The sequence below is a fragment of the Nanorana parkeri genome, unplaced genomic scaffold (genome assembly GCF_000935625.1).
Source record: "Nanorana parkeri isolate BGI_ZX_2015 unplaced genomic scaffold, ASM93562v1 scaffold1202, whole genome shotgun sequence".
NCBI lineage: Eukaryota > Metazoa > Chordata > Amphibia > Anura > Dicroglossidae > Nanorana > Nanorana parkeri.
The window spans coordinates 279,306-304,751 of record NW_017307470.1 but is presented as its reverse complement, the minus strand read 5'-3'; the positions used below and the strand labels follow the sequence as shown (position 1 = coordinate 304,751).

Sequence of the window (25,446 nt, the reverse complement as noted above, 5' to 3'; positions counted from 1 at the left end):
TATCTAGGACAGCTATTAAGTAGCTGCAAGTATGAGTGCACCCTGGTAGGGTATGTGGATGCGTATAGTTCCTTTGTAGTTGTAGTGCGTTGTTACCCTCTCCTAAAATACTGTAAATGCTGTGGGGTTTTTTTTTTTCTTCATTTGATCCCATCCCTCTTCTTATCCTTATAATAATTGTACGTGACTTCTTTTCACAGTGAATGGGGGACCTAGACGTAATAGCCATACTTTTAATTGCCGTATGCTGGTGAAGCCAATAACCGAGTGTGAAGAAGAGAACCCCGATGGACAAGAAACTAACCAGAAATATGAAACTATGCAGTGTTTTGCTGTATCCCAACCAAAGTCCATTAAAGAGGAAGCAGAAGGTAAAGGAATTATCTGGCTGTTATCAGATAAGCAATTAACAGACTTTTCATTTCACAGTCTACAGGTTAGGTTTTCATGAATTAACTTCTAATTGTAACTTATGTGTGATGCACATAGAAAGCAGGAACTGTTGAAGCAGAACTATGGGGTTAAGGCTTTTCCCCATAGTTCTCCTTACGGTAACAGGAGGACACAAACTAGCGTCCTCCCGTCACCCTAGGCTCAGTATACCGCGAGCTGTAGCTTGCGGTATACTGAGACGCCGCAGCTGAAGCGGATCCCGACAATTGTGCCGGGATCCACCCAGCTGCGTGACTGACAGCTGGCTATGCCTATCTAGAGGCAGAGCCAGCTGTACCCTCCCCCAGACTGGCGGGGGGGGGGGAATCCAGCCCCTCCCCTGTTACGGCAGAGAGCCGTGACAGGATCGAGAGGTGAGCGAACGCCGGTATCTGTTCGCTCACCTCCCGATCTACTGAGCCGACCTGTGAGTCTCATTGTCACAGGTCGGCTAGAACTATGAGGTGAGTGAAAAGCACTCACCTCATAGTTCTCCTTTTAATGTTATACAGAACTATGCTGAATATATGACCCTTTAAGTATTAGCTAGTGTGTAGATGCTCATAAATATACATAGCACATGCAGTATATGCAAGTACTGATTCTCCGATGACTTATAATGTGAGTTGTAAATGGTTAAACTCTTAATAAGCATTTTTGAGCTACAGAAGTGAAGTATCCCATTGTAGAAAAAGGAAATGTTCCCTCCCATACATCTCTTGTCCCCAAACTGCTAGCCCCCATTCCTTTTTGTGGGTGTTTCTATCAACTAGCCGGCTGCTGTGGAGACACCGATGTGTGCACGTTGCCGGCTGTGCCCGCGCCTAGCTATGTGCGTCTATAGACACACACACACAGCCTGCGGCAAACCACTCTCCCGCTCCTTTCACTGCGCTCCTCCCAACAGATTGACTGCCGGCAGAAGGAGCCTATTGCTTCTCTGCCCTCAGTACCCTCCCCCACAGCTAGGAAGTTCTGGGAATCTTCCTGGACCCAGCGGAGGCGACAAGTGACCATAGGTAAGTGTAGAAGGGACAGGAACATGGAAAGGTACTGGGTGTTATTTTACCTTAATGCAGAGAATGCATTAAAAACAGCCTGCCTTTAGTACTACGTTAAAGGTGAGGGGCGCCAAACGAGCACAGGCATATCTATCATTGCCGTGAAACATGTCTGGTAACCCTAAATGCCTTGGCTGTGCAGAACGAGCTATTTAACCATATTTACTTATAGGACAGTAAAAATAGTTCTTTCAAGTGGATCAAAGGTAGAAAAAAGTTAAGTGATGGTAAAACCTGTGATTTGGTGTCAACGTGTTTGGTAGATTCTCATTTGTCAGTACAGAGGCAAAAACCCTGTGCACTCACAGCTTGCATTCCTGTGGGGTGATATAGAGCAAGCATGTAATGCGTCTAACGTTCAGTGCATCTTTCAGTGGTCAGACTGCTTCCCACGAAATAACCAAATTGTTATTATTGTGGGTTCCATTAATTGAAAGAAAAAGTAGCAAAACAGTAGAGTCCCACTAGCTTGCTGCTGACTATATGCAGTTGGGGGAGACCAGATGTTAAAGTGATGTGAATGTTAATGCTCTCTCCCATGATGGACTATAATTTCAACACAAATTAGTAAACTAAATGTGAGATTGTAGTCCAAAGTGAGCTTTGAGCAGTGACTACTTTCTGACACACACACAGGGACCATGGGGAACAAAAGTAGCCACCCTCCAGAAGGGACAGTGTCAGCACCAATTCAGAGATGATTTGAGGATCTACAGCCGAGTGATACACAAATAAGTTACTTTTTTTTTTTTTAAGTGAATAGACGTCTATGGTACACATGCTCTTTTCTGTTACAAATATATTTGTGGTCACTGGCCCGTAGCCCTGGTGCTCTTCTTTGCACTGATGAGAACAGTTGAGGATTTTCCCTTTTTTCCAGATTTTCCTTAGCTGACCCATTTTTTTTTGGACACTTTTTCTTATAAAGTACATGTGGTCACAGGATGATTGATCCCTGTGTGATTTGAGATAATCTTCTGGTGAGTAAAAAAATGAAAGCTGCATTTGTAAAGTCTAACCCAGTTAACCCTAGTTTGATCTCACAGGCTGACTGATAGTCATCTGAACCTGTGAGAGTCAGGTTTTAGATTCTGGGCTCTAATGGTTATTTTGCATTAGAAAGGTGTTTATAATCACAATCTTAAGTACAACCTTATAAAAAGCTGTTTTTTTTTTTTTGTTTTTTTTGCTTGGCCTTGACCTAAGGAATCTTTATCCTGACAGCTTGTGAGCACATTGTCCAGTTTTTTCAGCAATTCTTATTTTTCTCTTGAAGATTTTCAGTCCTGCTTGATTTGTGTGGCAAGAAGAGTACCTATGAAAGAGAGGCCTGCACCGCCTCCATCAGAAACATTCTCAACACGTCAGGACTTGCAAGGTAACAATCCATCACCGCTACTCGCTGCCATTATCTCCTAACTTAGGTACTTTTTTTTTTTTTCTTTTCTTTTGAATCAGTTGTATACTATCTTTTATTTATTATTCCAGGTAAAATAACCTCTCTGGACACTAGCACTATGAGGGCACTAATGAGACCTGGTTGGGAGGATTTGGTGAGGCGGTGTATTCAGAGGTTCCATGTCCAACCGGACGGCGACATTTCTCACAGCAAAAGGCATCATCAAGACGGTATCCATTCTTAGTACAAGATTTTCACCTGTTGTGTTGCAAGATTTTGCTACAGTCTATCAAACCCTGTCTTACTGTGGAACCTTGCCCTCCAAATGTATATTTTATTTAAATGCATGCTTTAGATCAGAAACTTACAAGCCTTGAAATTTTGTTTTATGTGAAAAACAGCTGCCCAGTCAATCTACCACCATAAAAAAAAATTGCCTCTCTTGGACCTGCACACTTCTCCACTCACTCGCTCACAGCATCACTGACATGCCGAAATGAGAACTGATGGCAACCATCATAGATGCCCTTCTGGCTGCAACACAGAGATTCATAGCCATAAATGTGCCTTATTTTTATCATTGGCCCCAAATACAGTTCCGCTTTAAGCCATCCTTCGATCTATTTTGTTAACAATAGTAAAATATTACCCTGTAGCTGTTGCATATGTTAATTTCTTAAAAGCAAAATATAATGGGTTTGAGTCGGTTTTATTTTAAATGTTTTTGGATCATCTATATGCAGTCTTTGTTTTACAAATATTTAGTACATGGCCTGTCATTCAAGAGCACTATAGGTTAGTTAAAGAGATGGCACGGTAGACACTTTGTTTTGAGGCTCTGTCTGCTTAAAACTTAAGCCGACTTAAAAGGGATCAATGACTTCTCCTCCACGTCCTGATCATAACAGGTGTACAAAAGCAATGTACGCTTTGGTAAAGAATATTAATGAAATATTTGACAATACTGTATTTGAATGTGTTCTGGTGATGGCCAGGTATGTGAATGCATCTGTACTAATAGTCTTTGTGTTCCTGTGCTCCTTCAGTTCTCAGGCAAGGGCTCGCACTGAGTCCAATATACCGATTTTCATTGTCGGACGGCACGATTGTTGCAGCCCAAACAAAGAGCAAGCTCATCCGCTCCCAGAATACGAATGATCCTCAGCTCGTAATATCCATACATATGCTTCAAAGGTAAGCAGGATAATATTGGTGTTTATTTATAGATTTTGGGCCATGTGTTAAACATGTGCTGTGTAAACATATACTTAAATAAAAAAAATTGTTTGCTTATATTTGGCATATGGTAGTGTCATGGAATTTCAGAAGAAGAATTGGAAGTTTAGCCATATTGCGTATCGTTTGTGTGCTAACAAGTTATTAAAGATGCAAGCTTTTGGGACCTTCCTCAGGTTCCTCAGCTGTTTTGCAGTACGGAAAATGGTTCTGAAACCCACATATTTATACACCTATAGAAGAGACTCTTACCCAATGGACAGTATCACTTAAAATATCAGTAGTAATCAATGTCTAACATAGTACAAGACTACTACTGATGATCATTGAAAAGGTTATAAATGTCTTCCTATATTTCTTTCAACTTATGTGCTTTAAATTGTTCAGGTTTGTTACCGGTTTACTTGCAATAGTTTGCAGAGGAGAAGGGTCCCCACAGCTTAGTAGAATGAACTTGGGGCACTGGGCAGTTGTCCAGTTTGCTCCCCTTGCTCATATGCATTTATAGCCTTCGTCTAGAGTAATGTGATAGTGTTTTATTAGTCCTGAAGTGTTTACATACCAGAGTGAATTGTCAGTTATTTGCAGCTTGCCTCTACAGATCAGTGTCGGGGATCTCAGATTGATGCCATGTTCTGCAGAAATTCATTCTGCAACCTGCTTAGCAAACCAGCTGTTTTCCCAAGAAACAGATTCCACCAAGTGTCTTTCTGAGACTCTTGTAGCAAACCGACTTGTCTCGGCATGTTACTATGATGATTTATATATAAATATATATACAGCACTCAAACAGAAAATTGCATTTTAATTTTATCATCAAACATATAAAGCCTCTGTTCTTGGCTGGGGTGAAGCTTTTGGTCCGTGTACACAAACCTTCTACTTTTAAAAGAGGAACGCATTCCAATATGGGTCATAAAATCCAATCTGCAAACAGTCTCTGAAAGCCCTGATTTATGCAATGATTAGGCCTTAAACTAAAAAAACGAAGAATTATTGGCAAGAATGAGTTATTATAGGCAAGTATTATGATTGTTGACTATTAAATTTTGAGCAGCCATCATTTTAGATTTACAATGTGCAGATCTAAAGTTACCATATTTGCAAAACAGGTGTTGTAATGTAGCTGTGTATACCCACATATAATCTATAGTTAGTCTGGCTCAAGCCCATGATTTCAGCCTTTGGACGATCACTTTAGCGTAGATCAGGAATATACTCCCGTTTTTATTCACATTTTGTTGCATCTGAAATATTTTATCAATCATGTAGAAGTTTGTACATATGCTGTAAAGCATAAGCTCCTTGGCCAGTAGTATACATTCTTCCTGAAACCAGCCTTGCAAAATCAGGAGCAACTTCTGCTTGTGGAAATACACAATTATATAAGTAAATATTCTATGACACAACCTGGATTGTTTAATCTTCAACTATGTTATAGTGTAGGAAATACCTTGAATCTGACTAAGAAGACCTGTATTACCATAAACGCAAAATGTTTATTTTTTCCCCTCTTAAAGAATGCTTTTCTTTTTCTTCCACTGAGGACTATAGGGACACCTTCAGGTTCTACTGTTGCCTATAGTAGGATTGGACACTGGCAACAAAAAAAACTGTATGTCAGCCCAAGGTGACCCCTCCTCCTACCAGTGTTTCTCAGTTTTTTTGCTAGTCCCTGGAGGATGGACATCTTTTTTCTGTCTTTTCTCTTTAATATGTACTCTTGACTACATCTCTGCTGGAGCTTTGTGTCTTTGCTGCTATTTGGTGCAAGATCATCAACACTCTTATCAACCTCATCCGGACCCCACTGGACTAAATGTTGTGTGGATAGCCTAGAAGTGACTCCATAAAGTAAACGTTTGCTTCAGAGCACTCTATATAGGTCTGGGTGCTTTAATTCCTCGTTTCTGCTGCTTTTGCCATAGAAGGGGTTAATGCTGTGTAACTGGCCGCTGATGTCATACGCTTCCTGGAATGTCGCATGCTCTGCATTCTCTTTTCCACCTGCTGCTCCTGCTTGCAAAGAGCCACATGGAACTTTGATCCTTGATTCACTCTTGATGCCTGCCTACAATGACCATTTTCGCCTCTAGCCATCTGACCATCACCTGGCTTTTCGGAGTACCTGAAGTCTCACCTCTTACCTGTAGCCTATATGATGCTTTACCGGCATGTGGTAGCCACATGCTCAATTCTAGATAAGGGGGGGCAGTCCTGCTGTACCAGGTGCTCACTTTCTACAAACAGCTCAGAGGTTTTGGGTAACATGCCTACTTACCATGCCGGTGTCTGCAGCCTGGAATCATGTTGCCCTCTGCTCTTGGAGCCGGTTCCCCTCTCGGAATTGTGACTTTACTTTGTCAAACCATGCCTGAATGGTAAAACCCCCTTAGAAGATCTCTAACCCCTGCTGCGGTTGATCCCTTTGCTTATTGAACATGTGGAGCAGATTGCTGTAGCAATAATTGTTAATTATGATGGTTTGCTGGAAGCTCCTCATCTAATTTCCTGTACACGTCTCATGTCCGTATGTATGTCTAGGGCACTTTGTTTAAAGTGCTGGATCTTTTGTGTAAGAAGCGTTCAATTTGTATGACCAAGGAACTATGAGGGGAATTTATCAAAACTGGAGCAGACAGAATCTGGAGCAGTTGCCTGTGGCAACCAATCAGCTTCTCTCTTCAGTTTGGTTTGAAAATGAAAGGTGGATGCTGATTGGTTACCATGCACAGCTGCTCCAGTTTTGATAAATTCCCCTCAATGTCTCTTCGGACCGGCTCTTGAAATATTATCAAGGATGCTACTGGGGGCACGAGCACCAATCTTGCTTAGGGGAAAAATCTAGGCGACCCCTCTCCATTTGTTGACTGTAACATTTTCATGTATATGTTGCAAACATGTACCACAATATCTTTCCAAAACATCTGTCCCTAGACACTTTCTAATTCAGTCTCTCACATTTTGTTTGACTGTTGTACGGTAGATGGGTGGGGTGGGTGTCTCATGTAGCTTCAGCTTCCACTGTCCTGTCACTGTTACTCCATGGGGTCTAAATCTTATTCTCTCTGCACTTCAAAAACTGCTGTTTCAAACCCTTTAAAGACATTCCTCTCTTCTCACCCACAAGGTGGTTTTTCAACATGGCAGCCTTATCCTGCAAGGAGCCTTATCTGGTTTTGCATAGGGAAACAGTGGTGCTGAGGCCCGTGACCTTCTTCTTGTCTTAGATAGTTTCTTCCTTTCACTTCAACCAGGACATTGTTCTTCCCTCCCTCTGTCTGGCTGCAGTTCACCCAAAGGAAACTTCTTTCTATTGTCTGGATCTTCTTTCAGAAAGACTGAGCCCCTTGTTGTCATCCTGTATGGACCATGTAAGAGTGCAACTCCTTCTTTTTCCACCGTCTCTAGGTGGCTTTGGCAGACCAGCATCCAAACTTGTGGTCTCAAGGATCAGATTCCACTCTTTCCTATCATGGCACACTGCTGGATCTAAAATGTATAAAATCTGCGCTTATAGACAGTGGAAGAATGTGTCTAATTACCCAATGTTAAAGCAGCTGTACTCAGGACACTAAGGTCAAGTAATGTATATAATCAATGTGCAGCGCTCAGGGTCACCAATCAATGATCTGTACAGTCCATTAATTGGTGACCCTGAGCGCTGCACATTGATTATATACACTGCTGGATCTGTTGGTGCTTCTTGGGCATTTCAGCATCAAGCAACTGTTGCTCCGATTTTTAAGGCTGCCACCTGGTCTTCTGTGCACACATTTTCTGAGTATTGCCTGGTAAACGTATAGGTCTCATCTAAAGCCAGCTTCTGCCTTAAGGTCCTACAGGAGGCTTTTTGCACTGCAGACCGTCCCCAGTTTAAAAAAAATAATTATTTTGCCCCTTCTTGGGGCTGTTAGTGATTTGTTTATTGTATTGCCCACCTCCTCAGTTATACTGCTTTTGGATGTCCTGAAGGTTAGACTTCCTCAATGGAAAAAAAAGAGAATAGGATTTATGTACTCACAGTAAAGTCCTTTTCTTGGAGTGCATTGAGGGACACCGGTCCCAGCCCTCTGTGTTTATGATCTAGCCCTCTGCATTGCTTTGCTACAAACCTGAGGCATACTGGTAGTATGGCTAGCCTAAAGTTTCTTGTCAGTGTTCAGTCCTGTAGGCAGCAGTATAACCCAAAGGTTAAAGTCTTCATGTGTCTCTCAATGGAAAATGGTTTTATGGTGAGTACAAAAATGCTATTGTTCTTTAAAAGGCAAATGATGGGCCTGTTCACTCTAGCTCGCAGCATTTTCCTGTGCAGGCTAGTGTCCGTTGTGTACGGGCGGGGTGGTGGTACTTTTGCACTGTTTCAGCACATCACACTACAGCAGAGTTGCATTGTGGTAAGTAAAAGTGACTTCAGATGAGTTCCAGTGGATTGTGGAAAAATGTGGCATGTCTGCCGTTTTCTGCAACGCATTACATCCAACCCTAAGCCAGTGTTGGTGTGATCAGAGCACATAGAAAACAGTTGTTTTCTGTGTGCCCTGTGTTTTTCTGCACAAGATGGGCCCTTAAGTGAACCAGGTTGCCAGTTTAAAATTGTTTTAAAGTCCTCTTGCAGAGCAGGTATCTACCATTAACTTTTTCAGCCACTTAACCTGCCCCTATGCACCCCACTGAAGCGAGTTTGTTTGTGTTACTGTGTGACCAGATTAGGTTTTTAGTAGTTTTTCACCTTTTTATAAATCTCTTCCGGCATTGAATATATGTATGAAGAAAATAGTTTGTTTTCTATACACATTTTGTTTCCAGGAACAGTAATTGTTTTCCTTTTGAAGGTAAACAAGCCAAGATGCATAGTTCTCCTATATCGGCACTGGCCAAGTATTTGCATAATGAAAGCCATGTTTTTGTTTTCAGGCCAGAAGTTATTCAACAGAAAAAAAATATAACCGAGCCTGTGTAGAGTTCACAAATGCTCTGAAGAGCTCCCATTCAGCTTTGCTTCTCTTTCTCTTTTTTTAAGATATTCGCTTAATGAATTCCTTCTCTAAAAAAACAAAAATTCTTAGGTCTATTAAAGCGACCCGGTCTCTTATGTGAACAGCTTTCAGGGAGACCCAGCCTGCAGCTTTATAGTTATCCTTACAGTGGGGAAAATGTGTTTAAAGCTGCACTCTCTTGAAGGGCTCTGGGCACTGCTGCTATCCAGCACTTTCAAGTCTGTCAGATAGCATGTCTTCCACTGTGGTTCCTCTCCCTGGCCTCCACATCACCATTGGACACTGTAGTTATGTGCATGACAGGTGGAGCCATACTATCTGACACTCCTGGAAGTGTCAGCAGGGGCTCTTGGAGCTCTTTAAAAGAGTGGAACGTTACAGCAGAACTCTGGGCAAATCAAATCTTAACCCTTGCAGTGGGGCTACCCCTGCATTCCAAAGGTTAAATGCTCCTTTTGTGTAGGAAGCTAAAATAACAGTTATACTCACGCGAACCACGATCCGAGCTTGTTCTTACATCGCTCCCACCAGCCTCCGGTGATGGCATGTCCCTCAGCGTCCTCACGTCATATACACTGTATTGGATGTGATGACTCGCAAGATCTCAGACCTCTGGAACAGAGGGGCAGTGAGGCTGAAGGGAGCAGTCTAAGAGCAAATCAGGATCATGTTTCAGGTGAGTATATAGGGGATGTGAGAATAACTTGGGTATTTTTAGCTTCCTGCAGGCTCGTTGAATATCTGAAAACTGGTGTGTAACCAGCATTTGTTGTATGCTGGCAGCTTCTACCTCTTTGGACATTTCTCAGATTTACATAGCAGTTTTTTCATTGCTTGAAATTAGGCTCCCATGTTCTCTACATGACACTTTTACTAGGCCTTGTGTGTACATGTTGTTTGAGGTAAAAGCAGTAGGTTCTGTTCAAGGTACCATGTGGCAGTGTAACATTTTAACACGTTTTGTTTTTTCTCCCAGAGAACAGAATTTGTGTGGAATGAATCAGGACTTGGCTGGACAAAGTATGGGAAAGCCGATGAACCCTGTCTCCAGCAGCCCGGCTCATCAGACAATGTGCAGCGGAAACCCTGGTCAGGATATGACCATAAGTAGCAATATGAATTATGCCATTAATGGCCCAAAGGAACAAATGGGCTTGCCAGCAGGCAGATATGGTGGTTCTGGGGGAATGAACCATGTCTCCAGCATGCAAGCTGCCACTCCTCAGGGTAATAACTATGCACTCAAAATGAATAGCCCATCACAGGGAAGTCCTGGCATGGGCCAGGGACAACCTAGCTCTATGCTTTCCCCAAGGCATCGTGTAAGCCCTGGAGTGGCAGGGAGTCCACGTGTTGCACCCAGTCAGTTTTCCCCTGCAGGAGGTTTGCATTCTCCAGTTTGTAGTAGCACAGGAAATAGCCATAGTTTTACCAACAGCTCTCTAAATGCACTTCAGGCTCTTAGTGAGGGCCACGGTGTCCCCCTGGCCCCGCCCATACCATCACCTGACATGAAAGGGGGTAATTTACAAAATACACCCAATAATATGAACCCTCCTCAGCTCCGAAAGATGGGCAGTGTGGACTCTAAAGACTCCTTTGGACTTTATGGGGAGCAGTCTGAAGGTGCAACTGGACAAACAGAGAGCGGAAATCGTTCATCTGAGCAGAAGGATTGTAACGAAAACATGTCTTCTGCTGGGGACAAAATGGAAGGTCAAAACAGATTGCTGGATAGTAAAGGTCAGACAAAACTATTGCAGCTGCTCACCACAAAATCAGATCAGATGGAGCATTCTCCACTATCCGGTAATATGGGAGATACAAACAACAAAGACTCCATGGGACATTTTGCATCCAATAGTTTGTCTGCCTCAGCACATGGAACCTCACTGAAAGAGAAGCATAAAATTTTGCACAGACTTCTTCAGGACAGTAGCTCACCTGTTGACCTGGCCAAGCTCACAGCAGAGGCCACTGGAAAAGAACTAAATCAGGAGTCCAATAGCACAGGCCCGGTCTCTGAGGTGACGATAAAGCAGGAACCGGTGAGCCCTAAGAAGAAAGAAAATGCACTACTACGTTACTTGTTAGATAAGGATGATAGTAAAGATAATATGGCAGATATTACACCCAAGATAGAGCGATTGGATAATAAGATGGATTCTAGCTGCAACAAATTAACGGCTGTAAAAACTGAAAAAGAGGAGCCAGGCTTCGGGCCAACTGATCAGGTAAGCACAATGGTTATTTCAAATCGCATGTAGTGAGCACGCCATGAGACCACCGTGTTGGTGCTCTCGTTTACCTATGTCTGCATGACTACAAACGCATTTCATTTGTGTGTACCTGTCATCTACACACGAGTGCAGCCATCTCTGGAATATTGGTACAGTTTATGTAAATGGATAAGCCGTATTCGTGCAGTAGAGAAGATGTATAAAAAAAAAAAAAACGGAGTATTGTAGTATGCGATGATACCTACCGTGTTTCCCCAAAAATAAGATACTGTCTTATATTTTTATGGCTAAAAAAAACACACTAGGTCTTATTTTTTTTAACAATCCACACTTATTCATGTACAACAGTCTACATGTATTCATGTAAAAAAAATATAGTAATCAGGGGTGCCGTACCTTTCCAAGAGCAATTTGATAACCAATCGCTGGCCAGAATGAGCGAAGCGCACTTTCACAGGCAGAGTGCATTTGGTATCACTCCACCTGTGACAGGAGCCAGCGCTATAGAGGAGGCATCGGCTTATGCGGCTCCAGTGCCGCCTAGCTTCCTCTAGCGCCGGCTTTGTTGGCACCGCTGATTAGCTCCCGCGGCTCTTCAATTTCCCCCTTATGCAACCATTTTATTATCAACGTGCAATTTTAGCCAAAACTTTTTTTTTTTTTTTTTTTGGTGGGGAAGAATTAGAACCTCCAGTTTTGTTATGTTGAAGAAGGTAATGATAGTGCCACACCACTGGCTTTAGAGTCCAAGATAATGGTCTTTTCATTCATAAGTAACATAAAAACTGACTAAAACAGACAATGCATTTTGGGGGTTACAAACCACTCCTCTTTATCAGGACTACAATAAAAACTTGTTGTCTAGAATAATTCAGGATGCAGCGCCCCATATCCAGACCTTTTGCAAGTTTTAATTGTTGTCTGTGTCCTGCCTTCTATTTGTCCTGCTGACCAATGTCACTGAGAGAAAATTATGGGAAATCTGACATTTTTCTGTTGCCACTAGAACCAACGTTAAGGGGAAATCTTCCAAAGAAGGGGTTCACCTGTCCTGGTGTCAACTACGTGGGGAATTCTCCTCCCTTTATAGAGATTTCCTGTCATGTTGTGTCTTCAGGGCAGGTAGTGAAGGGGAATTGCACCTAATCTGACAGGTTCCAATCCGAGCCTACACTATCCAAATGTAAAAAAAGTTATTGGCAGCTTGAGGCAGTTGCCTCATGCGGCATCTCATTGAGGCGTGTTTGGGGGTGGCTACGGCATCCCAGAAGCTTTTAACCTGTGATCCTCTGTCTGACGTCCAACCCAGCTCAGTGACATCACCGGTCTGGCTTGTGTCCTGCCCAGCTCCTGGCAACCATTGATATCAGTGATCTGGGTGGGATGCCTGGCAGTGCTGCCCGCTGCCGCCCTATCACCCCGAAACGAAATCGCTTCAGATGGCGATTAGCACAGGGATGGCCCTGAATATAGGCTTTGCATACACTTTAGATACATATAATATATGCATACGTAGGCACAATATTTCTGCTAAAACCATCTTTAAGGTTGAGAGAGAGTCCCTTGGATATAAAATATAGGTATATATGCAGTCATTGAAGTCATTTACAGCACTGCAATAATCATTGATATTGCTAGGATGTTTATAGCCATATGGAGTGCAGGCGACACACTACAACACTTGCTGGGATGTTGGATACGCATCTAGTTTTTTATTTCTACAATCAGATGCTGGCATTCCACATGGGTGCCAGGTAATCTGTGGCTGTCTCTTGTTCTTCCTATGGTCTGGAACTGTTGTCCCCCTTAATCTGCGCAGCCATGCCAGTCAGAATCTATCATATCTGTTCAATGTGGTTATAGCTGTCAGATTTCAGCTGTTTATACAGCGGCTGAACCTGACGGTAGACGTTTTACAGATCTGGTGGTTCTTGCTTTTTTTTTTTTTATGTAATCACTCATTTGGTTTAAAGGTTGTGTCTGACAAACTTCCTGCATTCATTTGTGAATGTCCCACCGAAGCACAAGGCTGCTGTTTGTGTACCGCAAGATCCATGCCATGGAGTGTGTTTGTTTAGAATAGAGAAGTCTTCCGTGGGAGCTTGACTGGGGCTTATGGGTAGAGTGCCTAATGCTGCTTCTATGCGTAATGACCAGTTTATCATTAAACAGTTTGGTGACATTTGACTGGATCTTCCTCCGGGGTGATACCTCTCTGATAAAAACAATCAGTGAAAATCTGACACTGGCTCTAATCCAGCCTTTCTCAGCTAGGGTGCCGGGGCACATTGGTGTACCTCCTGGGCTACTCTGGTGCCTCAAAATATTGTGGTAGTGGGACTGGGATGTGAAAAGGAAAACGCTCATGTAAAAGTGGGGCTCCTGACGTAAAAGGGGGACTCATGTAAAAGGGGGGCTCCTGATGTAAAAGGGGAACTCTCACGTGAAGGGGGCTCCTGATGTAAAAGGGGAACTCTCACTTGAAGGGGGCTCCTGATGTAAAAGGGGGACTCTGTTGTGAAGGGAGGGAAATCTTGATTTGTAGGGGGAAACCCACTTTCTTTGTATGTTTTTGCATGAGGTCCCCCTTTTTAAAATCTGACATTTTAGACTGGGATGCCTTGAGATTTTTGCATACTTTCAAAGGGAACCGCAACTAAAAAAAAAGGCTGAGAAATGCTGCTCTAATCCTTCTCCACTTTACTCCAATGTTGACTTTTGTTATATAAATAGCTCATTACCGCACTGTGTGCCTTTTAAACAATATAGTAATTTTCCTCTGAATAAATCTTTGTTGTAAATGGCACTTCACGATAGCAATTCATTACCAGCGTGTCACTCTTTTCTGCCACTGAACCTTGTACACCGAGATTTGCATGGAGGCAGCAGATTGCACAAATGAAAAGGAAAGCTGCGTTTTGTTGAGTTTTGCTATGACAGTTTGGCACCATGACATTTCATCTGGGTTATGTACATTACTCATCTGGCTGGAACCAGTTTCCCTTTAAAATCGGCACGTGATTGCTGTGTCTCCACCCTGTGTGAGTTTCCCCTTCACCCAGCACAGGCGGCTCTGCTCTTCTCTCACCCACACAGTCCTCACTAGTCTATGAATTTGTAGTTCTTTCACTTGTACATTTCCTTCCTCATCTCTCTATTCTCTCATTCTGATCTTTTCTTTATCAATAAAAAAGGGGATGAACTTTAAAATACAATATTTATGAAGGGCTACTGTACTTACATTAGTTGATTTCTGTAAAACATAATAAGATTAGTGTGCATGTATGTAAAGGTCTCAGGCATGTCATATGAAGGTGGAATAGTTGGGAGTGATGCTTGCAATCTCACAGCAAACGTCTGTAATGAGCAGATCCCTCCTGACCATCCTCATTTTCTGCTGTGTGAGGTAGATTGCCTGGATTTGTTTGCTGCCAGTGGGCACCTTTCACACGGACTGATGAGGAGGGGATCCATGCACGGATCCGCTCCTGATCGAAGCAGTACAGATCAGTTGTCACCGTTGTGACATCTGTGGCCGTCTAGTTTCTTTCCTCCATCGAAAAAAGCCGTTAAGGCCCGGACCACATGTCAGTCTATGGGGAATTGGATGTAAACTGAAATGTGTCAATTTACGTAAGATTACCTATTACACTCTTCAGATCTGTTTTTCCAGACCTGGCCAGAGTCGGGGGTAACCGTGTGTAAACCTGTCCATTTAGACCCAGCTGCCCATAGACTAGCATTTAGGCAAACTATCGGATCCGCCTAAAAAACTGACAGGTGGACCTGATTGGACCGCCCATGTGAAAGGCACCTAAAGGGGTGGGCTTACGATGACTGTAATGAGGGGCGGGCTTACGATGGGCCCGTTCGGCAGTTGTCGAACCAGCAGGCCACTAACTCGCCGAGAATCGTACGATTCCCGGCGGGTTTTCTAGCATGCTGGTTCGACGGAAGACGTGCGACCGTACAGTAGAAACGGTTGCACGCCTTCCATACACTGCACGATTCTCGTACGATCGTGGGATTTCCCGCGATTCTCGTACGAGAATCGAGCAGTGTATGGGCACCTTAAGATTCTTCAAAAGCATTTCATCCACTTATGTTTAGTAGGCCTTGCCAAGATAAAGGCAAGCTATGGGGTGCCTCTTGGCCATACCACTTATGTTCTGGGCATTGCTTCCTGAGAAAGTGTTACATGGATTTTAATTCTCACTATCCTGGTGTTCCAGTAAACGGGTCCACATACTGATGTGGCTGTCATCTTCCAGGAGGTGGCTGGATAGAGTGCAATTGGTTTACAATTCGGAAAACTGAAAAGCCTAAAACTGGCCACACACCAGTAGATTTCTTTCATTCAGCTTGCTAGTACAATGAAAAAAAAATCAAACGGATTCCCCCATCCAGGCTAACCTCCGGGTTATTGTATTCCAACAGAGGAGTGTGTGTCACTGTCAGAAATCCAAGCAGTGACTGCAGTTAAGTGGCTGAAGTCAGGATTTGGATGAGAATTTTCCGCCTGGCTTCTTTGATTTTTGGATTGAAGGATGTTAAGCAGGGAGCTGCGGAAAGGGCAAATTTCTTAGTGTATGGCCAGCTATAAATGATAACCCCACACCAAGTCTCTTACACGCCTGTCCTTGCACCTGCCAAATCCTGTGTGAATTAACACTGCAAAGTCCCATGGCCAGGTAGCTGCCTTTTCTGTGGGTGTGCAGGAAAAATCCCATTCATTCCAGTAATGAGGCGGTCTGTCTGTTATGGATGCCTGCAGTGGAAGATGCATCTCTCTGAGGAGACTTTGCAGCAGTGTCTGTGCAAAATTGTGGACACCAAATGCTGTGCGTTCCAGAGCGGTAGCTGCTGGATGCACTGCAATCCCTCACAAAACTTCCCCCTGCGTTCTGGGGTGGGAGGGGGCGTGGCAGTGTATTGAATTCAATGGCACCGCTTCCACGCCCCCAACCGCCCGCAGTGCAATCGGACGCGTGGCAAAACTTTTTTTTGATCGCACTGCGGGTGGGTGGGGGGGCTTGGAAGCGGTGCCATTGAATTCAATGCACCGCCATGCCCCCTTCCGCCCCAGAACGCAGGGGGACGTTTTGTGAGCGATTGCTGTGCGTTCCAGCAGCTACCGCTCTGGAACGCACCGCAATTGGTGTGAACAAGCCCTGCAGCTCCCAGTGGGCATCAAGCTAACATGAACCATAAACAGTCACTATGCAGAAATCTCAGCCTGTGTATATAACAAGCATTACGTTAAAGCCACGTTTTGTGGGCTCATGGAGATGGGGGCGTATTGCAGAGCAGATAGTGATATTATATATATATATATATATATGTGTATATATTTTGTGGCGCCCTGGAGCTGCTGCGCCTTGCACAGGGGGAACATTTCTGAATGCCAAACTTCCACGTTTGGAAACATACCCCCATGCGTGTGCAAATGCTGCCAGCAATTGTGGACATACGCTCGAGTACAGGTTTTTCTGTCTGTACATTGCTATGGACAGAGATCGTCGGCAACTGCGGCTCCTGGGTGCTGCAAATATCGGCATATTTTATGCTTTTATTTGCTGTGCAATACATCCATGTGCATGAGCCCATCTTGTCATTAAAACAAAAAGATTAACCAATATTCTTTTAATAAAATGTATTTCTTCCCTTGAAAGCAGACCTTTGCTTTGGGAAAAACAAGGTGTGTGGGCAATATATTCACTGATCTTTACAGAAACGTCCTACTTTCTGGATGCTGACTGGTAATCCCCACCAGTCCAGATGTTTTCCAGCATTGCCAAGCATATCCAAAGGCTACTGCCAGTTGGAAAGCTGATTGCCTTTCCTTGAGGTAATAGACGGCATTGAGGAAGCCAGTCTTTATTAGTAAGGGGGTGAGATGCCTAAGCACATCCATTGAGAAGGGTAATGTGAGTTTCAGAGGCTGAACGGAGGAAGGTTGTGTTGCTGTAAGTGCTGGTAGATGTGGAGCTGTTTAAGGGTTCATGTTCACTGGCTTTTGTTTGTTTTGATTTTGCTTTTCGTCCCCATGCAAGTCAATGTAAATGTAAAAGCAAATCGGAAGCTCCATGCAAATCAAATGCAGCCTGATGCAGCTCCTTGAACAACTGAAAGGTAAATGAAAGGAACTTGAGCGTGAATCTAATGCACCTCAGGAGCGCCTGCATTTGGCCCACTTTTAATATGAAGCCCGTCTAGCCAAACCTTAAGGGGGTCACACATTTCCATTACTTAAAGCTGAGTGTGCAATATAGTACATATTATTTGGTTGTACTGTGGAGATCTTCTTTTTGATGCAGCCACAGGTCACTTTAATTGTTTCATGCTTTACTAAACAACAAAACAATCAAAGTGAATTGCTGTCACCATCTGTGAGGTTGTTTTCCTGCATAGTTGATCATTTTTGGAAATGTTGGCCTTCAGGTTTGTCCAGTAAGCCATACCGATCTCCTGAACATGGTGATGACGGATCTTAGTATTTCCCAGCAGACAGAACTGTGAACCTGTCAAAGGCAAAATGTTTTCACTTTTTCCATATTTGCTGGCTACTAAAATGAATATTTTAGTGCTCTGATTTTACACTTCGTGTTCGTCCACCTCTGAAAATAGGCAGATCAGAGATAGCTGTAATGCAGCTCGCTAGTGTTTGGGCAAATGAGTCTGAAAATACTTTGTACACATCAACTTTGGATATGACTCATTTCAGAGCATTTTCCTGGAACTGAGGGAGAGAGAGACAAAATGTGCACATAGTGTTCCGTGGTGCAAGGGTTAAAGCCATTGCTGCATCATTATAAACTATGAATTTGTATAATTGAAGGAAAAGCTACTACCCTCTCCTTTGTCTCTGTCAGGAACCCTAAGGAACCTTTGTGTGGGTATGGAGCCACTTTCTATCGGTATGCCACAGCTGATCCAAGAAATAAAAACTTGGCTTCCATGAGGCAACATGATCTAGTGCAAGAAGACATGGGGTGGGATGGGGCAAATGAATGTCCAATCCAGGAGCCAGCAGGATTTTTAGGAGCCAGGTGTAATATTTAGGGCACATTGGCTACCTGGGATTTGTCCATCCCTGATATAGTGGAACGAGTAGTGTGGGGCATCTAGTGGTCACTTGAAAATGAGTTACTCTGCTATTGTGAGAAAATACTGTCAAGTGTTGGTTGTATTTTGTAATTTTATCACTCCTTTTTATAACATTTTTCATGTGCATATGGCAGGGCCTATGTATCTTCCCGATGGTTTCTTCCTCTGCATGTGCTGCCTCAGGGTCATCATACACGGAGGCCCTAAATCCCACAGTGAAATATGAAAACTGCTGTCTCCATAATTTAGACCAATGAATCCCTGTAAATAAAAGCTGCTGGGAACCTGGGCAAATAACCTCAGAGGAGGATGGAAGTCGCACACAAGGCAGCAGTGCCACTGGCTAGGGATCATGTTTTGTATAGGGTTTATCGGACTTATGCCAACCCTTTGCTTCTGTGGGTTTCCCCTGGGTGCTCCGGTTTCCTCCCACACCCCAAAGATATCCTGGTAGATTAATTGGCTCCTGTCTAATCAGCCCTGTATGTATGTATGTGAGATAGGGACCTTAGATTGTAAGCTCTTTGAGGGCAGGCACTGATGTAAATGTGTACATTTACATCAGCGCTATATAAATACATTGAAAGAGAATTTAGCAAAACTGGAGCAGACAAAATCTGGAGCAGCCGTGCATGGCAGCCAATCAGACTCTCATTCTCAGATTTTAACTGAAGATAGAAGCTGATTGGTTGCCACACAGCTGCTCCAGATTTTGTCTGCTCCAGTTTTGCTAGATTCCCCCCTTTTTGTTTATATTGGCATGGTTTACACGGTCACATTCACACATATACGACCCTGTGTATATTTAATGTATCCTATAGAAGGTAACTGTGTAACGCAGTGGAAACAATGTAAGAAGAATGCCAAGCCATATCTAATTCCAGTCCAAAACTGCTTATAGGTGCTTGGGCTTTCCCCTTTTTAACAAAGAAACACATTTTAAGAATATTAATGCTGATTATCAGACGAAGTGTGTGCCCCCCGCCCGCACCTGAATGCGTGGCACATTAGTGCCTGTGTTCCGGTCCAGTGTGATCCGCAACAATAGTGAATGCAGCATTTTTGCATATTAAACTGGACCGGAACACAGGCACTAATGTGCCACGCATTCGGGTGCGGGTGGGGAGCATGGCCGCGGTGCCATTGACTTCGATGCGGCCCACCAGAAATCTGTGCATTGCACTTTGCAGAAAGATGTTCGCTCATCATGCTAGTGCTGACATCTGCAGCATAAATGTACAAAGCTTTCAGCAATCTTCAAGCCGTTTTCTTAAAGCAACCTTTAGTTGTGATGATGCAAACTAATGTTAATGGGAGTTGTGGCTGCTGCTTGAAAGAGGCGGTTTGTTATCATCCTTTTCCGGAAGCTTCAGCACGGCTTATATGTGTCACTGAAAAATGAAAGCCACATTTCTCTGTCTGGTCAGGGGACCATCTCTTCCCAGAAAGACACAACAGCAAAGCCTGAGCCATAACTTCACTTTTATCATACTCCGCGTACTTGTGTTTCAGATCGTCATTGTCTTTCTTCAAGGTTACTCATAGCCACAGATTGTTCTTCTGTAGAGATGCTGAACCGAGTGACTGATCTTACCATAAGGACGAGGCAGTAGTATCCTCGATGATGGTTTACTGCTGTCTGACAGTTCCTAGCTGATCAAACAAATTCAGATTGAAAAGGGACTGCAGAGTACATATTGGCTTGTGTACTGTGGTACCGAACAGTCCCACGGATTGCCTACAACTGGCAGTGGGACTGTAACATCTCAGCTTAGACTGTGCTATGAGGTAGGCTTGTAGACCAGTTCAGTTCATGCAGCTTCTGGGGTCAGGTCACTGGTGCGGGTGGTGAAAGCCTTGAACCCCAGTGCCCCGAACCAGCATGTGGAGACCACATTTCTGCCCGTTTGTTGAGATGCCAGCCTTGGCTTTACATTCCTTCCCCTGGATAGAGACGGGTATGAAGGCGGATCACTCTACAGCTAACTTCAAATCTGACAGGTTCTCCAATGTTGTAGCTGGCCAGTGGCCACCTTTTTTAAATGAGTTATTGTATTAGTTGGGATTGCAGTTAAAGGAGAACTATGAGGTGAGTGCTTTTCACTCACCTCATAGTTCTAGCCGACCTGTGACATTGAGACTCACAGGTCGGCTCAGTAGATCGGGAGGTGAGGGAACACATACCGGCGTTCGCTCACCTCTCGATCCTGTCACTGCTCTCTGCCGTGGCAGGGGAGGGGCTGGATTCCCCTCTCCCCGCTCCGATCCGCCAGCGCTAACTGGTGGAACGGACGGGGGCGGGGGCGGGTACAGCTGGCTCTGCCTCTATATAGGCAGAGCCAGCTGTCAGTCACGCAGCTGGGCGGATCTGTCGGGATCCGCTCCAGCTGCCGCGTCTCAGCTGTAGCTCGCGGTATACTGAGCTTAGGGTAACAGGAGGACGCTAGTTTGTGTCCTCCCGTTACCCTTAGGAGAACTATGGGGAAAAGACTTAACCCCATAGTTCTCCTTTAACAAACAGGCAAGGAGAGGACTGAAGTGGCACCTTCTCTGTATTCCAGTAGGTTTCCTTTAGTCTATGAACACATGCTTTTCTCTCATGATATGATATGAAAAGGTCATTCTTCCATAATTCGGGTTTGACATATGTCTGTCTAAAGAAGAGCCACCCAATGACTTCTATGGGACTTCTAAGGCAGAACCGTACCCATATAAAGTAGTATTACCGGAGAACAATGGGGAGAGTGATACACTCATCTTCAGAGCCGACGTTGACACTGCCGCCGTCACACATCTCCTCTATAGATCGAGCACTGAGTGATCGCATACCGCTGAGCCATTCACCATCTTCTCCCTGCACAGAGCGGTGACTGTCAGTCTTATTGGAGGGGCAGACAGGGGAGTGGGCGGGCACACCTGGCTTTGGCTCTAGAGAGGCCAAGTCAGCTGTCAGTCAGGTAGCGAGTTGGATCCCTATTTCCCGGCTGCAGGACTCTATAGCCCGCTACGTGCTGAGTTTTGGGTCACCGGAGGACATCAGGAAATGCTCTCCTGTGACCCAAAAGACAACGACCACCCAAAAAAGGTTTGGCCATAATTCAACTCGCAAGCTTTTTTCAAAAACGAATATACAAACAAATATACATTGCTCTGCACTTTTCTTTAAATGTTTGCCCAAGCACTTAGTTATGTTTCTAAAGAGCTGGCTCCATCTCTCTCAGCTCGACTTCCCTGAACTCCCTGTCTGGTACAAGATCACAAGGGAGAGGGCAGTTTCCAGCAGCTGTCCATCTACTAGCTAAGGGAGGAGGAGAATGGAATGCCCTGCTGTGCCAGTGTGTTTGTAGAGACACACGCAGCTTACTCGCACACGCAAGGTTGGCACTAAAGGACCCTGCAAGGGAAAGGAGCCACCCTATAACAGGATATCGGGTTCAGTGCTCAGGGGACCAGCTGATTCTGTCGGAAACTAGTATTTTTAATCGTCAAGATGCAGCATGAACTGTACATAATGTAATCCGCATTTGAAATGGCTTTAAAGCCTTCTGACTTTAATAATATTTGAGGTTCCCGTCTCCAGACCATTCACACACTCTCCATATATGGAGAAATATGGATGCAGAAGTATTGCCTCTAGCCTGGGGGGGGAGGTTTAGACAAACGTTGGTCCTACAGATGTGGTAAAACTACAAATCCCATCACCATACCTCTGCCTGTGGAAGTCATGGCTGTCAGAGTTTTGCAATGCCTATTGCGATTGGTAGTTTCACCACAGCTGAAGTTTGACTACCTTTGCACTAGACTTTTCAGGAATGATCCCTGTCAATGAATCTATCACAGGGGTGGGCAATTCCGGCCCTCCAACTTTGCTTTAACGACAGATCCCATCATGCTTCTGGGAGTCATACCTGTTACTGTTAAACTTGCAGTGCCTCATGGGACTTGTAGTTCCACAACAGCTGGAAGACTGGGCCCACCCCAATCTACCAGGAAGGGACATAGCTGTTTTGTTTGGTCAGACTGCACTGAATATACTGTATATAGCTGGGGCCTTCCCAGACTGCGGAGCTCTCTGGGCTATATGCGGCACTCCCTGGTCTATTACTGTCTCTCCTTTTACTTTTCTTCCTCCATAAAGTATTCTGTACATCAGAAAACATGCACGGCCTTCCTCCTTTTGGTTCTCTGTCCACTTTTCAGACAAACAGCAGTGCAGAGATGGTGTGTTCCTCTTCTAGAATGGACAGCATTTCCCTAATGAGGCTGAATGTTATTATCCACTAACTGAGCGTGTGCTTTGATGGGACTCAATTAGCTGACTGGATCTTAATGGGTCTAGGAAGCTGACTTGTGTTTTCAGAAGCAAAAAAAAAAATAGTTATAGTTGACGTGATCCTAGCAGTGGAAATAATTCATAGAATATTGTCCTAATTCTACAGAACACACATTCTTATAGGAGACCTTCTTACATATAGGGGACCTCCTTCCATATAGGAGACCTCCTTCCATATAGAAGACCTCCTTCCATATAGGAGACCTCCTTCCATATAGGAGACCTCCTTCCATATAGGAGACCTTCTTCCATATAGGAGACCCTGTTCCATAGGAGACCCTGTTCCATATAGGAGACCCTGTTCCATATAGGAGACCTTCTTCTTCCATATAGGAGACCGTCTTCTTCCATATAGGAGACATGCAGCAACGTGTGCTGTGATGCATCTCATGTACCACCTTTTGGTAGGATCCCGTTTCATGATTTGTATGCAGAACATCACATCCCACATGTAGAATGCATACAATGCCGTGGTAGAGGGATTGTTGGAAGCAGCGTGGGGTCTTTGTATTTTACCTGCCAGTAGGGAGATGCCCGGAACCCAGGGAGTATAGAAACATGGGATCTGTTACTTCTGACTTCTTTATAAAAGGTTTGTGATCCTGGTCACTATCCTGGGAACAGTGTGTAGGATGAGAGTGACTTAAACACTTATCTAATATTCTTACAGAGCAGTAGATAAGACCTGTTAGAGGGACAGACTTTAAGGAGACATTTGGAATTCTATGGATTGGTGGCTGTTCTGTGTGTGCTCTGGAGGTCCAGAGAAAATGTTTATGAACCCTTGTACTGGGGCTACCCCCACACCGCAAGGGTTAACGGCTGCTTTGTGTCTAGGTGCTAAAAAAAAAAATTCTACTTCACTGCATTAGGGCAACAACAACTAAGGATGATTTTCATTAATCTATTAGTTGGCTGATTATTTTTTCGATTTTAATTGGATAAAAAAAATGAAATGCCATCCTTAATGTAAAATAAAATACACAAATATTGTTACAATCCTAAAATTTGCTTCAGAATAAAACTGCACGCACAATATTTTGCAATCGCGCTGCACTGGAACAAATGGTATTGTGGTACCGTGCGTTGCAGTGCGCGCGATCACACTGTGGGTGGGAGACGTGTTTGGTGTGTTAATTAAATGAATGGCACTGCAAGGCACCTCCCGCAGCAGAATTTGTCAGGCCGAAACCAAAAATGACTTTTTTCCCACCTTTTTAGAAATTCATTTTAATAATTGTAGTGTAAGCACATGGTGCTGGAATAGCTTCAGCCGGGGAATGACAGCTGCCGGGGGTAAGATTCCGCAGACAGAATGTAAATACAGCAGGTAGTGGGTGGGTGCAATAACCAGTCTATTGGCCATTTCTAATTGCAATAGCCAATAACAGGCTGACTATTGCACCCGCCCACTGCTTGCTGTGCGCTCCTCCCAGCGTGGAGGAGACATCTAGGGGATCCAACCAACTAATCAATAATGAGAATAGTTGACAATACCTAGACAAAAAGGTGCAGTTAACCCTTACATTGCAGGGTAGCCCCACTGCAAGGGTTAATAAAATATTTTCCTGGATTTCGTCTGCTTCCCTGTTTTCGGTGTAGATAACGCAGAGTGGCCGTTCTCTCAGCAGTCATCCTGCGCTATTTCTCTCTTTTAGCTGTGGGCCTCGCAGTTATTTTAAGATGTTTTGTATGATTAAGCTGTAATGATGATTTCTCCTTATGTGACAAAAATAATGTTTGGGTGGTGTGGGGGCTGCATTGCCATCTGGACCACTTGGCTGTTTCTTTTGCATTCGATCCAGTAATTCCGGGCCTCGTGCGTCTGTTTAATTGAGAGACGTTAGTTGGACCGGGCGGTCCAGATTACAGCTGCGTATGGTTTAGCAGGTTCACTGTTTATCCAAGGGCAGAGCCAAGAAAAGCTCACACGGAGGAGGCAGGTTGCCACTGTTAACGCTTCCTCCTCCTCCGCCATGCCTCCAAGCCAGTGTCAGGATTAGACGTATGAATGGACATTTCATGCTAGGTGTTTAAATGAATGAGCTCTTCATCATACAGCTCTTCAATTGCTGGCTTCCCCCCCTTTTTTCTCTTATTATGGGATCTAGGGCACATTAATTGTAATATTTGTCGCCTCGATATGTCTTGTGGTTGGATACCTGTCCCTGGATGACCTAGATGCTGCACATCCCAATATTCGCTCTCCTCCTCATCAGATGCTGTGTTCTCATGAGAAGCTGTGTGTGTGACTTGCTGACGTCAGTGCTTCAGATAGGTGCCATCTCCCTGGCACATCACAGCTAGGGTAGAGATCTCTGTGTAACATCGAAGGGTAACCATGTGCAGCATTTATTCGATCAGTGGTGATGCTCATACTGTGTTAAAGTAGGACTCCAGGTAAATAACACATTGTATGTTCATTCATATTCATTTGTATTCCCATTTCTGCTTGCATGCCAGCCAAGTCTGAAATGGAGATAACATTGCTTGAGTGTGTGAAGGTCAGGTTCTGGAGTGTTGGAAGGGAGTTTAATCAGATGTTATGTAAGGAAGGAGCTACTGGAGACAAAGACTGTCTGCTTGCACCAAAATACATTCTGTAGACACCGACCATTAAAACGGAATACTTTCTAGG

At 44.1% G+C, this 25,446-nt stretch overlaps 1 protein-coding gene across 6 annotated transcripts in view; it reads left to right on the top strand.

The window, feature by feature from the left end:
- The window catches only part of NCOA2 (nuclear receptor coactivator 2), a 191,785-nt gene that overhangs the window by 141,206 nt on the left and 25,133 nt on the right, over positions 1-25,446 (top strand). For all 6 annotated transcript variants that reach the window (XM_018568529.1, XM_018568528.1, XM_018568532.1 and 3 more), the window contains 5 exons: positions 201-371; positions 2,770-2,871; positions 2,982-3,122; positions 3,939-4,086; positions 10,105-11,362. In XM_018568529.1, the coding sequence (XP_018424031.1) occupies positions 201-371; positions 2,770-2,871; positions 2,982-3,122; positions 3,939-4,086; positions 10,105-11,362 (1,820 nt within the window). The remainder of the gene's footprint in view (positions 1-200; positions 372-2,769; positions 2,872-2,981; positions 3,123-3,938; positions 4,087-10,104; positions 11,363-25,446) is intronic.